This window comes from Coregonus lavaretus (assembly GCF_964263955.1).
Source record: "Coregonus lavaretus genome assembly, chromosome: 13".
Classification (NCBI taxonomy): Eukaryota; Metazoa; Chordata; class Actinopteri; order Salmoniformes; family Salmonidae; genus Coregonus; species Coregonus lavaretus.
Window position 1 is genome coordinate 33263437 of NC_140000.1, and position 14888 is coordinate 33278324.

General features: G+C 42.6%; 1 protein-coding gene across 1 annotated transcript in view; it reads right to left on the reverse strand.

Moving 5' to 3' along the window:
* LOC311140868 (transforming growth factor beta-2 proprotein-like) overlaps positions 1–13359 on the reverse strand; it is a 48188-nt gene extending 34829 nt beyond the window's left edge. The window contains exon 1 of the mRNA XM_084176145.1: positions 12015–13359. Within this exon, the coding sequence (XP_084032271.1) occupies positions 12015–12360 (346 nt within the window). The 5' untranslated portion in view covers positions 12361–13359. The remainder of the gene's footprint in view (positions 1–12014) is intronic.
* Positions 13360–14888: the final 1529 nt, after the last annotated feature.

Here is a 14888-nt window from a genome sequence, read left to right on the forward strand (position 1 = left end):
GCTGTAACAAAATGTGGAAAAAAGTCTGAATACTTTCCGAATGCACTGTGTCTACCTCAATTACCTCGTACCCCTGCACATCAACTCGGTACTGGTACCCCGTGTATATAGCCAAGTTGTTGTTACTCATTATGTATTTATTCCTCGTGTTATTTATTCTATATTTTTCTCTCTGCATTGTTGGGAAGGGCCCGTAAGTTAGAATTTCACTGTTAGTCTACACCTGTTGTTTATGAAGCATGTGACAAATAACATTTTATTTGAGATTAGGAAACGTGGAGAGGAGAGAAAAGATAGAAGGGAGGAATGCAAAGGTGAGCGGGAGAGACAGATCCTGTGTGGAATCAAGATGAACATCTGAGGATAAAAAAAAAGATTGAGCAATAAGAAAGGAGAGAAATATTAGTCAAGAAAAGGTAATGAAGAGGTGGTGGAAAAGGTGCTGGAAAAGAGAGGAGGGGCAAGGAGAGGAGAGAGAAGGAGAGGAAAAGGCGACCGGCTGAGAAAGACAAACTCGACAGATGGAATAGGAGAACAACGAGACAGAGATCGAGAAGGAAACAGGGACAGACAGACAGGAGGAAATAAAGGAAAGAGTGGGGGGAGAGTGAGAGTAAAGGGGGAAAAAGACGACAGAAAGTGAGAGAAAGAGCGAGAGGGAATGTGAGACGGAAGAGAGCTCCCGCCTGTCTCGTTCCCTGCAGACGCCTCCGCCCAGCCCCTCACCTGCCAATAGCAAATTGAAAACAACTCTGCACATAATCCCTGGGAACTAAAAATACCCGGTGCTTTGAAGCTCCATCCACGAAGGCCTCTCAGTCTCCACAGGCCTCTTTCCCAGCAACAGACCAACACATACACACAGAAACATATATACACACAAACACACAGTGTGTGTGTGAGAGAGAGAGAGAGCGAGAGAGAGAGAGAGAGAGAGAGAGAGAGAGAGAGAGAGAGAGAGAGAGAGAGAGAGACAGACAGACGAGAGGGAAGGTAGAGGGGCTTTTGAGCTTCAGCCACATGGTCCCTCTCCACTGTTGCTGTATGGCAACTAGAAAACAAGCAAGCTAGGCAGCAGCATAACAAAGCAGTGAGGGAGAAAGATGAGGAGAGATAGTGTAAGAGAGATACATAGAGAAAGAGGGAAGGAGAGAGAGACCTCATGGCGGTGTGTTTGTGTTTAAATGTGTGTGTGTGTGTGTGTGTGTGTATGAGAGAGAGTCGAGAGAAAGCAAAAGAGAGCGAGAGGGAGCGAGCAAGAGCGAGAGAGAGTGTGCATGCATGCTGGGTAGCAGTGGCCTGGTCCAAACTCAGTGGGAGAATACCTCACCTCATTAATCGCTGAATACATAAACCTTCGGAACACTATGACACACACTTCAATACACTATCCTCTGCTCGACGATTGCATAACATTACAAACCGCAATCACACATTCAACAGTCCCATAAAACGTGCCTCTCTGCAGGACACATTCACTAAACTGCCCTCCACTAACAACAGCACTAGCTCTCATTCCCTTCTATCACTCATGTTAGAGTATCATCTTACATGGGAACCTGTCCCATTGTTGTAAACAATACGAAAAGTTGTCGGAGGAACATTTGTTATTCTTTTGCTTACTCTTTCTCTCTCTTTCCCCGTTTATTTTTCTATCTTTCCCTCGGTTACGCAATGCTGCTTGGCCACGGTTGTCCTCCAGTTCAAATGGCAGCAGCGTCCAGGTCTTGCGTAAGTTTAATGGAGGATCGAGCCCCATTCTCAACAACAACCCCACAGTGCTGCTGCTGCTGATACCTCCTGGCTCTGTCTCTCTCTCTCCTTCTCCCTCTCTAAGAGCACCGATGAGACATCAACAGGATGTACAACAGCAGAGAAACTGACACTGACAAAGACCTACTATAGATCCCTCAGTCAAAGAACTACACAACACCTAGGCTACATGGCATTATGATTACACATCAAACAGAGTTTCATTATGATAGAACTCAACTCCATGACACAGCAACAATATAGCCACCAGTATAAGAAAGACATAGGATTATGTATCACAGCCATATACCTGAAGCAGGGATAAAGGCGCAACACATTGACTATAGGAGTTGCTTTCGGACAATATCCCTTCAAGACTGATGTGCAATTGCTTGAGGTACTGTGGCACCAACCCCAGGAAAATCCCTCTCCTTTGAAACTGCTTGGTGAAAGTCAGATGCAGTTAATGATTGTGGCAAACGCAGCGTGAGCGTGAGGCTTTGACTCGCCCCCAAACAGTTCAAATGGGCCCGCTCTCCACAAAGTGTTTATGTTAATCTGTTTGGCTGTTGTTTGTACAGCCCTCTCCTCACAAAGCAGCAACACATACACGAACACACATACAGACGCACGCACACACACGCCACATGACCATGTTTATTTACAAAAGTGCAGGGGAAATAGGCAAGAGTGTTCACTTAAACTAACTAAACATAATCCATCACACACATCGAGCCACACCAGGCTCAACACATACAAGGCTTCAACATACTGAGCTAACACATCCAAACACACATACACCAGCAGTCAAACACAAACTAACAAAGACGCTGATATTATATTAAAGGCCCAGTGAAGTCAAAAACATGATTTTCCTGTACTATGAGGTTGGAATAATACTGTGAAATTGTGCAAATGATGATAATGCTATTTTAGTGTAAGAGCTGTTTCAAAAGACCGCCTGAAATTTCTGCCTGTTTTGGTGGGATGGAGTTTTGGCCTGCCTGGTGACATCACCAGGCGGTAAATTAGTTAATAGACCAATAAGAAAGAGAGTTCCAAACCTCTCTGCCAATAACAGCTCGTTTTCCCCTCACCACACCCAAACAGTCCTAGCGAAAATCTTGCTTGAGAAATAGTTTTTCGCTAAGAAGCTATTTTTGTTTGTTTTTGACCATTTTAATTTAAAACAATCTCAGTAAGGTACTTAATTGTTACCCAGAAATTATTTGATATTGAGATAAAAAACGGCTGCATTGGACACATGCACATACATGCTTGAATGCACACAAGCACACAAGTAAACAAACAAACACGGGGACACACACATGCACACAATACACACCATTCAATCTCAATACAAGCAGTGCTAATCATAACTGTCCATTTGTCTTTTAAGATCTATGTAAGTCTGACACTCTCTGCTTCCCATAATAAAAGTGACATCCTTCCTGCAGACAGTTTAAAAAGCTGATTAGAAGTCATTCTGTAACTCAAACACTTGGCACACACACACTGGGCCTTTCTTATTATATGGCCCCTCTGCAAACTCTCACCAGAAGAATGTCTCTACACAGCACTAGGATAGCTAGCTCACCTTAGGAGAGTGATATTACACAGCACTAGGATAGCTAGCTCACCTTAGGAGAGTGATATTATGAAGAACAAAAAACTGCACAAAAGCAAAATAACAAATCAAAATCAAATCAAATTGTATTTGTCACAAGCTTCGTAAACAACAGGTGTAGACTAACAGTGAAATGCTTACTTACGGGCCCTTCCCAACAATGCAGAGAGAAAAAAATTGAATTAATAGAAAAATAATAACGAGGAATAAATACACATTGAGTAGTGATAACTTGGCTATATACACGGGCTACCAGTACAGAGTCGATGTGAAGGGGCACGTGGTAATTGAGGTACATATGTACATTGCATTCGGAAAGTATTCAGACCTCTTGACTTCTTCCACATTTTGTTATGTTACAGCCTTATTTTAAAATGGATCAAATTGTTTTTTTTCTCTCTCTCATCAACCTACACACAATATCCCATAATGACAATGCAAAAACTGTTTTTTATAATTTTTTGCTAACTTATTAAAAATAAAATACTGAAATATCACATTTACAAGTATTCAGACCCTTTACTCAGTACTTTGTTGAAGCACCTTTGGCAGCGATTACAGCCTCGAGTCTTCTTGGGTATGATGCTACAAGCTTGGCACACCTGTATTTGGGGAGTTTCTCCCATTCTTCTCTGCAGATCCTCTCAAGCTCTGTCAGGTTGGATGGGGAGCATCGCAGCAGTTATTTTAAGGTCTCTCTAGAGATGTTCGATAGGGTTCAAATCCGGGCCACTCAAGGACATTCAGAGACTTGTCCTGAAGCCACTCCTGCGTTGTCTTGGCTGTGTGCTTAGGGTTGGTGAACCTTCGCCCCAGTCTGAGTTCCTGAGTGCTCTGGAGCAGGTTTTCATCAAGGATCTCTCTGTACTTTGCTCCGTTCAGCTGTACTTTACACCTGACTAGTCTCCCAGTCCCTGCAGCTGAAAAACATCCCCACAGCATGATGCTGCCACCACCATGCTTCACCGTAGGGATGGTGCCAGGTTTCCTCCAGACATTTCCTTTGGCATTCAGGCCAAAGAGTGACCATCTGGTTCTTGGTCACCTCCCTGACCAAGCCCCTTCTCCCCCGATTGCTCAGTTTGGCAGGAAGGCCAGCTTTAGGAAGAGTCTTGGTGGTTCCAAACTTCTTCCATTTAAGAATGATGGAGGCCACTGTGTTCTTGGGGACCTTCAATGCTGCAGACATATTTTGGTACACTTCCCCAGATCTGTGCCTCGACACAATCCTGTCTCGGAGCTCTACGGACAATTCCTTTGACCTCATAGCTTGGTTTCTGCTCTGACATGCACTGTCAGCTGTGGGACCTTGTATAGACAGGTGTGTGCCTTTCCAAATCATGTCCAATCAATTGAATTTAGCACAGGTGGACTCCAATCAAGTTGTAGAAACATCTCAAGGATAAGCAATGGAAACAGGATGCACCTGAGCTCAATTTCGAGTCTCATAGCAAAGGGTCTGAATACTTATGTAAATAAGGTATTTCTGTTTTTAAAAACCTGTTTTAGCTTTGTCAATATGGGGTATTGTGTGTAGATTGATGAGAAGAAAAATGTTTTTAATCAATTTTAGAATAAGGCTGTAACGTAACAAAATATGGAAAAAGGGAAGGGGTCTGAATACTTTCCGAATGCACTGTACATATAGAGTAGGTAGCGATAAAGACAACAGGATAGATAATAAACAGCAGCAGCATTGTATGTCATGAGTCAAGAGTTAGTGCAAAAAGGGTCAATGCAGATAGTCCAAGTAGCTATTGGTTAACTAACTTACTGTTTAGCAGTCTTATGGCTTGGGGGTAGAAGCTGTTCAGGGTCCTGTTGGTTCCAGACTTATTCATCAGCATCATAGCTTGTCACAGATCAGTAACATGGACATTGTTCTATCACGTTCATGTTACATTAATTTACCTCAGTAGAGTTGTGTTACTGCACTTAAAAAGCGTTTCTTAACTATACCAAACTACAGTGTATATCTAACTGTAAGTCGCTCTGGATAAGAGCATCTGCTAAAAGACTAAAATGTAAATGTATATCAATGAGGCTTTATGAGTGAATAACACTGAAGCACTCCAAATCTAAAGTGATTCAAACCTGCCATAATGCATTTTATTTTAACCATGTAAAGTTTGAGGTTCAGAACCTGTTCGAAGTGTAATGTACTGACGTGTTACCGAAAGGCTAGCTAATAAGTGCTCCTTTGAACCTACATTACCAAATAAAGGCAGAATCAACATGTAGTCTCTATTTACGCTGGTACAACAGGTACAGTGGGGGAAAAAAGTATTTAGTCAGCCACCAATTGTGCAAGTTCTCCCACTTAAAAAGATGAGAGGCCTGTAATTTTCATCATAGGTACACATCAACTATGACAGACAAAATAAGAAGAAAAAATCCAGAAAATCACATTGTAGGATTTTTTATGAATTTATTTGCAAATTATGGTGGAAAATAAGTATTTGGTCAATAACAAAAGTTTCTCAATACTTTGTTATATACCCTTTGTTGGCAATGACACAGGTCAAACGTTTTCTGTAAGTCTTCACAAGGTTTTCACACACTGTTGCTGGTATTTTGGCCCATTCCTCCATGCAGATCTCCTCTAGAGCAGTGATGTTTTGGGGCTGTCGCTGGGCAACACAGACTTTCAACTCCCTCCAAAGATTTTCTATGTGCTTGAGATCTGGAGACTGGCTGGGCCACTCCAGGACCTTGAAATGCTTCTTACGAAGCCACTACTTCGTTGCCCGGGCGGTGTGTTTGGGATCATTGTCATGCTGAAAGACCCAGCCACGTTTCATCTTCAATGCCCTTGCTGATGGAAGGAGGTTTTCACTCAAAATCTCACGATACATGGCCCCATTCATTCTTTCCTTTACACTGATCAGTCGTCCAGGTCCCTTTGCAGAAAAACAGCCCCAAAGCATGATGTTTCCACCCCCATGCTTCACAGTAGGTATGGTGTTCTTTGGATGCAACTCAGCATTCTTTGTCCTCCAAACACGACGAGTTGAGTTTTTACCAAAAAGTTCTATTTTGGTTTCATCTGACCATATGACATTCTCCCAATCCTCTTCTGGATCATCCAAATGCACTCTTCAGACGGGCCTGGACATGTACTGGCTTAAGCAGGGGGACACGTCTGGCACTGCAGGATTTGAGTCCCTGGCGGCGTAGTGTGTTACTGATGGTAGGCTTTGTTACTTTGGTCCCAGCTCTCTGCAGGTCATTCACTAGGTCCCCCCGTGTGGTTCTGGGATTTTTGCTCACCGTTCTTGTGATCATTTTGACCCCACGGGGTGAGATCTTGCGTGGAGCCCCAGATCGAGGGAGATTATCAGTGGTCTTGTATATCTTCCATTTCCTAATAATTGCTCCCACAGTTGATTTCTTCAAACCAAGCTGCTTACCTATTGTAGATTCAGTCTTCCCAGCCTGGTGCAGGTCTACAATTTTGTTTCTGGTGCCCTTTGACAGCTCTTTGGTCTTGGCCATAGTGGAGTTTGGAGTGTGACTGTTTGAGGTTGTGGACAGGTGTCTTTTATACTGATAACAAGTTCAAACAGGTGCCATTAATACAGGTAACGAGTGGAGGACAGAGGAGCCTCTTAAAGAAGAAGTTACAGGTCTGTGAGAGCCAGAAACCTTGCTTGTTTGTAGGTGACCAAATACTTATTTTCCACCATAATTTGCAAATAAATTCATTACAAATCCTACAAATGTGATTTTCTGGATTTTTTTCTCTCAATTTGTCTGTCATAGTTGATGTGTACCTATGATGAAAATTACAGGCCTCTCATCTTTTTAAGTGGGAGAACTTGCACAATTGGTGGCTGACTAAATACTTTTTTTCCCCACTGTAGATGTTTTCCACTCACTGTGCTAGCTCCTTAACGGCTGACCTCTCTTAAATCACTTTGAAATGTTTGCCCAACAACGTCTCATAAATTGGAAATATATCAAGTGATTTTCTGTGAGTACAAAATATCAATGTCTAATGCGTTGAGTGTAATTTAGATAGTGTAGTAAATTGTACTACACAATGTACACTGTACTGTTCTATTCGACAATGTACATTTCAAAAGTTAACAATGTAAATCAAATGCCACATATAATTTAATACAAACTCTCCCAGTGATATGACTAAAATTATGGGAGGAATAGGCTGCTCTGAATGAGGATTGCACTTCTATACTGAACAAAAATATAAAACACAACATGTAAAATGTTGGTCCCATGTTTCATGAGCTGAAATAAAAGATCCCAGAAATGTTCCATACACACAAAAAGCATATTTCGCTCAAACTTTTAGCACAAATTTGTTTACATCCCTGTTAGTGAGCATTTCTCCTTTGCCAAGATAATCCCTCCACCTGACAGGTGTGGCATATCAAGAAGCTGATTAAACAGCATGATCCTTACACAGGTGCACCTTGTGCTGGGGACAATAAAAGGACACTCTAAAATGTGCAGTTTTGTCACACAACACAATACCACAGGTGTCTCATGTTTTGAGGGAGCGTGCAATTGGCATACTGACCGCAGGAATGTCCACCAGAGCTTTTGCCAGAGAATGTAATGTTAATTTCTCTACCATAAGCTGCCTCCAATGTCATTTTAGAGAATTTGGCAGAACGTCCAACCGGCCTCACAACCGTAGACCATGTGTAACCACGCCAGCCCAGGACCTCTACATCCGGCTTCTTCACCTGCAGGATCGTCTGAAGGGGTGCTGAGGAGTATTTCTGTCTGTAATAAAGCCCTTTTGTGGGGAAAAACTCATTCTGATTGGCTGGGCCTGGCTCCTCAGTAGGTGGGCCTGGCTCCCAAGTGGGTGGGCCTATGCCCTCCCAGGCCCACCCATGGCTGCGCCCTTGCCCAAGTCATGTGAAATCCATAGATAAGGGCCCAACAATTTTATTTCAGTTGACTGATTTCCTCATATGAACTGTAACTCAGTAACATCTTTGAAATTGTTGCATGTTGCGTTTATATTTTTGTTCAGTATATAAATGAGCAGAATGTTCTATATTCAAGTACAGCTATAACACTTTGCATTGTAAAGTTGTTACTTGTTTCAGTGGTGTAAAGTACTATTTATATTTTTGACTACTTTTACTTTTACTTCACTACATTCCTAAAGAAAAGTATGTACTTTTTACTCCTTACATTTTCCCTGAAACCCAAAAGTACTCGTTACATTTTGAATGTTTAGCAGGACTGGAAAATGGTCCAATGCACGCACTTATCAAGAGAACCTCCTTGGTCATCCCTACTGCCTCTGATCTGGCGGACTCACTAAGCACAAATGCTTTGTTTGTAAATTATGTCTGAGTGTTGGAGTGTGCCCCTGCCTATCCGTAAATTTAAAAAAGAAAAAAGAAAATGATGCCATCTGGTTTGCTTAAAATAAGGGATTTGAAATGATTTATACTTTTATATTTTGATGCTTAAGTATATTTTTGCAATTACATTTACTTTTGATACTTAAGTATCTTTAAAACCAAATACTTTTAGACTTTTACTCAAGTAGTATTTTACTGGGTGACTTTCACTTTTACTTGAGTCATTTTCTATTAAGTTATCTTTACTTTTACTCAAGTATGACAATTGGTACTTTTTCCACCACTGCTAAATATTAACCAACCAGCATTCCTGTCATATCACAAGGACAAGACGGCATAGGTGATGCTACTCTCACGATGCCATCCTTCTAAGTCTAGGCTATAATGTTTTCTCCTCTCCAACCGTTACCATACTTGATAAAGGTTTGCACATGTTTTTTTATTTATTTAACCTTTATTTAACTAGGCAAGTCATTTAAGAACGAATTCTTATTTACAATGACGGCCTACACCGGCCAATCCCTATGGGACTCCCAATCACGGTCGGTTGTGATACAGCCTGGAATCGAACCAGGGGGTCTGTAGTGACGCCTCAAGCACTAAGATGCAGTGCCTTAGACCGCTGCGCCACTCGGGAGCCCATGAAGGACAAGTCAGAATTAATGTGCTGCTAAATTATGAGGCTATTAGTTTAACCCCTGCCTTTGAACGATGCTGTGTACATGACATCATCTAAATCCCATTTTATAAAAGCAAGCAACACATATAGTTTAAACATACATACACCAATCATAAAGACAGCTTAGTATAATACACAAACCATGTGCCACGGTAAAGGGAATGGCAAAACTATCCCCCAACAGACACACACACTAGGGTCACTGTGTTCCTGGAAGGCTCTAGTCCATAGGAGAGCTATAGCACACTGGAGACATACAATAACTTAAGAGAGTAGACAGGGCTATGCTAAACAAGCATTTCTGTATAGGGCAATGAGGGCTTGCTAACAGGAAAATGCTGTATTAGCTTGTTCAGTTTGTACAGTCCATCATGGATGAGACTAGTCCATCATGGATGAGACTAATGCAGCATCATGAGAGACTGTCCCATGACATAGCCTAGGTGACAAGGTTGAAAAAGATGCAAGCACACACGCAGGCAATGCATGCAGCACGCACACACACATGAGATTGGGAAGAGGGGGGGGGGGGGGGGTGAGAGAAGGCAAACATTTGGAAGAGTTTAAATGGGGGCCAATGAGTATCAATGAGGGGCAAAAAGGAGTGGGGAGATGAGAAAGAGATGGGGATGGGGGAAGGATATGTTATCTTTCTACCAACCACTCCACAGCCCAGCAACAGTGGGTCTCCTGCAGGAATTTTCCATGGAGCAAGTGGCAGAGCAGAGCCCAGGGCAGCATACAGTAGTATATGTACAATGCCTGCTCGCTGGTTTAAATAGTGCACTGTGGGCCCTGCCAGGCCTCTGTCTCTCCCCCCACCACCCCCTCCCTCAACCCAACCCAACCCATCTCCCCCTTGCTCCGGCCCACTCCACTCCACAGCCCATCCTCTCCCCCTTGCACATTTTAGTGCGGGTTCCAGTGCCGTTGTGCCCCGCAGTGCTGCCTCTGAGGACTTCCTGGCGCCCTACCAAATAAGGTTGATACCCTTGTGTGTTTGTGTGTCTGTGTGCATTTTTCGCTGGCAAAGACATTCTCACGTCGACACTGTATTACACACACAGTCGACTGTTTAAAAAATGTATAGTCTTTGGCTGTGCACTATGGGACTAACAACTGGTGGTTTGACTCCCTCTCCCTCTCGCTCTCTTTCTCTCTCACTTTCTCTCTCCCGTCTCTCTCTTTGTCATCTTTCCTCCCAGGAGCTAAAGAGTGGAGCAATTTATGAAGTGAAGATTAAATAGGATAAATAAATAAAATAATCTGGCCTTTTTCTCTGGATGTTGACTCAGGATTATTTATACCCTGTAAATGCCTTCCTGACTGCACTTGGCACATTGCCTGATCTATTCATATTTAGGGTATTTATACAACGGGCAGGGCCAAGCATAATATTTAAAGCAAAATATACCTTGGGGCATATAAAATATCTCCCAATTAATTTTTCCTCCATGCCGTGTACTCACATTTGATCTGGAGGATAAAAAATTATTACAGAATAAATGGCACAATATCAGTGTTTAATATTATTATTGTGTTTAGACAACCATGACTTTGAAAATATGAATGTGTATGTAAAAATGTAGATAATTGTAGTGACTCTGGGAGCCCAGTCTCAGACTCCTATTAATCCAATCCAATTTGGGAGTGGTCACACAAAACACACACCACTTTCTCAATATCACCCCCTGCCTCCTGAGATGAAAGGAACAAAACTATTCTGACAATATTTTAGATTTTCCTGCTTTTGGTGCTTTTGACATGTAAACAATTAAGTACTTGAAGTGTAAGTGTATTATACATTTTTATAGGGTTTATAGCAGTCAGGGAAAACAGGAATTCAGAGGCCGCCCACTGAGAATGTTAGGTTATCACTGGTATAATCCACTCTTTCAATGTGATATAAATACTCATAGGTCTCTCTACGTGTTAATAAGTCCTTTGCCATCGGGGTAAGTATTGGATCAGTGTTTCATTGTAGTTGCTTCTACTACCTCATAACTATGCAATAATACATTCTGAAGGCGGCGCCGGGAGACAGCCTAGGAGGAAATATATCCCCCTATCTCACGAGAAGTTAATGTCAGGCAACTTATTTTATTTTTTTCGATGACCGCTCTAGCAGCACAGGCCGACCTGCAGGGTTCGCATTATCGTTGTTTTACCTGCCTGGATGCAACAGTGCCAGGAATAGTTTCTATAGTTTCCCCAAAATAATCATAAACACACATGATGACTTACATAAAGGGAATGGCGATCTCTGAATACTTTGCAGATAATACTACCCTCTGGGCAAAAACTGGTTGAATCAACGTTGTTTCCACGTCATTTCAACCCCAAAACTCAAAGTGGAAAACTGATTCGATTCGCAAAAAGTCACCCAACTTTTAACCTAAATCCAATGACATGGTGACATGTTTTGCTGATTTCACTTTAGTAAGACAACTCAACCAAATGTAGATCAAAACTATACGTTGAACTGACTTCTGTGTCCAGTGGGTAATTACTGGTTATTGGACTTTTTCAATTATGCGTTTAACCGTTATACGCGTGCGCTCTTGCACGCATTCAGGCGCGCGCACACACACACAAACACACACACACTTACTCTCAGAGGGGTAGGGGGGTTGCATGTCGATTTTGTGAACCTCCTTTGCATAGTACTCCTCCTCGCTTCGTTGGCGCTCACACGTCGCCGCCCGTTCGTTGGCTTTCTCCTGCAACAGGTCCCTCGTGCTGTTATAGATGGCGATGATATCCCGGGACACCTCCTCGGGCTCTGGGTATGTCTCCGGGGGGCTCGTGAGCTTCAGCTTGCTCAGTATCTGTCCCCGGATGGCTTCTATGCGCTTTTTCATAAACTGATCCATGTCCAGCGTACTGCATGTAGACAAACTGACGGCCACAGTGGCTAAATCCAAGGTCAGGAGAAGACTTAAAACGCAGTAGTTCATTGTGAACTCTAAAAGTAGACTACAGCAGCGTCTTGAAATCTTGACAAAAAAAATATAAACCGGCCTTGGAAAGGGAATTTAAATAACGGAAACGGAATATATAAAAAAAAAAGTTTAAAAACGCCAAAATATAGGATTTTTTTGGGACAACTATATATAGGCCTATACACGTAACTACTTGTAGCCTAAATATTGGGAAACGTGGTAGTTTTGTGATCCCAGTTTCAGCACAGTATTTCAAATTGTACCTGGAAATCCATTCAACAACCATGAGGGTGAAATAATCTGTAAAATCCGTTATATGGGCAGCGGAGAGCAGACAGCAGCAGTAGGCTATGTATGATATTACCAATCACTTCCCAATAAACGCATAATAAAAGCGCGTAAAGTTACAATTGTCCAAACGAAAAAGACCGAATTGTGGCCATTAAATGCCAATCAAAGTTTAATACAAAAATCTTGAAGCAAAACAAACTACAACCAGCTAGCTCGCTATCTCCAGTTGTACAGAACAGACGTAGCCTGTGGGTTAGCGCACACCTCCACCGCATCAGAGCGCTGCGAGCTCTCCAACTGTGGCCAGTACCACGCTCAGCACAAGTCCGTCTTTGATTTCTCTATCTCAAAATCAACGTGGGCTTCGCTGAGCAGTTGCATCGCCGTTCTTGACAGAAGAACATACCACAGTAAAAACAACTACCCGTCCTGGTACTCGCAAGGTGTCGTCTCGAGGATATATAACCTATTAAAGTTGTAATAACGCATGTGTTGGGTCAATATAAATGGAGAAAATACGGCATTTAAAAAATCAAAAGTATGGCAAGTACGTTGAAGTATAAAGATAATCGGTATTTCCTTTTAATACAATGGTAGACCGTTGACGCGTTCCTCCATCCCTTCTTGCTGAAAATCGGTCCACAGAACTGGTGTTGCCAGTGGCACAACAGCATGCGGCTGGTTGAAGAGGGAGATTTATAAGACTTACTTAACCACGTGCTCCCCCTCCTTCAAATTGATGTTGTCGGTGTCACTTTCAGACTGGGGGACTCCTTCAACTTCAGGTTACGAGACGATTTATTGTAATGAGTGTTTAGTGTGCCCATCCGGACAGTGCAGCGGGTAATGTCCCTGCGCTCAACCACGGGGTCCTAACGCCAGATGTATAATTTGACGTCCACTAGCTCAATAACCATATCCACAAGTCCGGTGTAAAATGTACGCTTCTTTTGGTACCGCATTACGCAATGGATATAGTAGACCAGAAATATTTAAGATTCGAGTTGGGATGGTTCTAAAGAAACATCTTGCAGACGAAAACTCCGAAATTACAAGAACATAAAATTGAGCTTCCTGAGAAATGATATGAACTGGATAAATAAGTTATATAGGATGATTTGATTTGTGGGCTCTGAGTAAGCCTTTTCTTTTCTCAATCCCCCTCAATAACATGACAGAAGTTGGCAAGAATACTGCTTCCCAGAGGTTTGAATAACTTAAATAGAACCAACATCACTACTACAAGTGAAGGTGTTCTTTTATATGCCCATTATTTTTTAAACCTTTTATCCAGCTCTTAAATGGGGGGTGTTTAGAATGGTTCACCCCTGGGTCTTTGTTAGGGAGTGGTACACTACAGCTCTCTTGTCATCCCTGCACCTGTCTTAGGGGGACTGTACCATGTCAGCCATGAGAGTCTATGGACATTACCGCATCCACTCTATTTTTCTATTTTCCTGTATTCTCATAATGTGCCAGGTTGGTTGATTTACATTTACACTCCCAAGAAAATCCCACTGTTTTCATCCTTTGCCAAGGCTTTTTTCCTCTGCTAAAACCTCCCTCTCTCACCCTGCCCCCCACACCTCCACCCAAACCAAAGCCTGCAATTCATCAGCTGTGACAGGCTCTCAGAAACTCTCTCAAGAGCCCGGCCTTACTGGTGTAAACCAGATGTTGTCACTAAATCAGTACCCACACAGACATCTGAGGCCAACAAGAGGTGTGAGTGTGTGTGTGTGAGGTGCATGGGGAGTAGAGGTAGATATCTCACACAGGGAGGGCAGTTCCTGCATGTCCTCTCCAACACCTGCTCACTGTGTTGAACACACCATGACCTCAGTCAGTGTATACAATACAGTAACACAGACAGAACAACATTATTACTTTAAGGCCTCTAAACATATGTAGTGAGTGACCCTGTCATATTTAATCCCCTTCTGCACCTGAAGATACCCCTATATCATTCCTTTACACCCAGTGAACCTGTATTAGTAACCCCATCTCTACAATCCCTGTACACCGGCTCAGGAAAACCCTTGACCTCTCCAGGGTTGTGTTCATTTGGGCACACTGACAAAACAGCTGAAAACAAGTCTTATTGGGCAAATTCAGGTAGTACCTCCCTGATTACCTAAATTGTCTTCTATTCTGTGCCTAATGAACATGGCTCAAGTTAGAGCCGCAAAAGGACAGCTGGACCTAATAGAGAGGGACAGAGGACAGAGGGGGAAATACCGTATAGACTGACG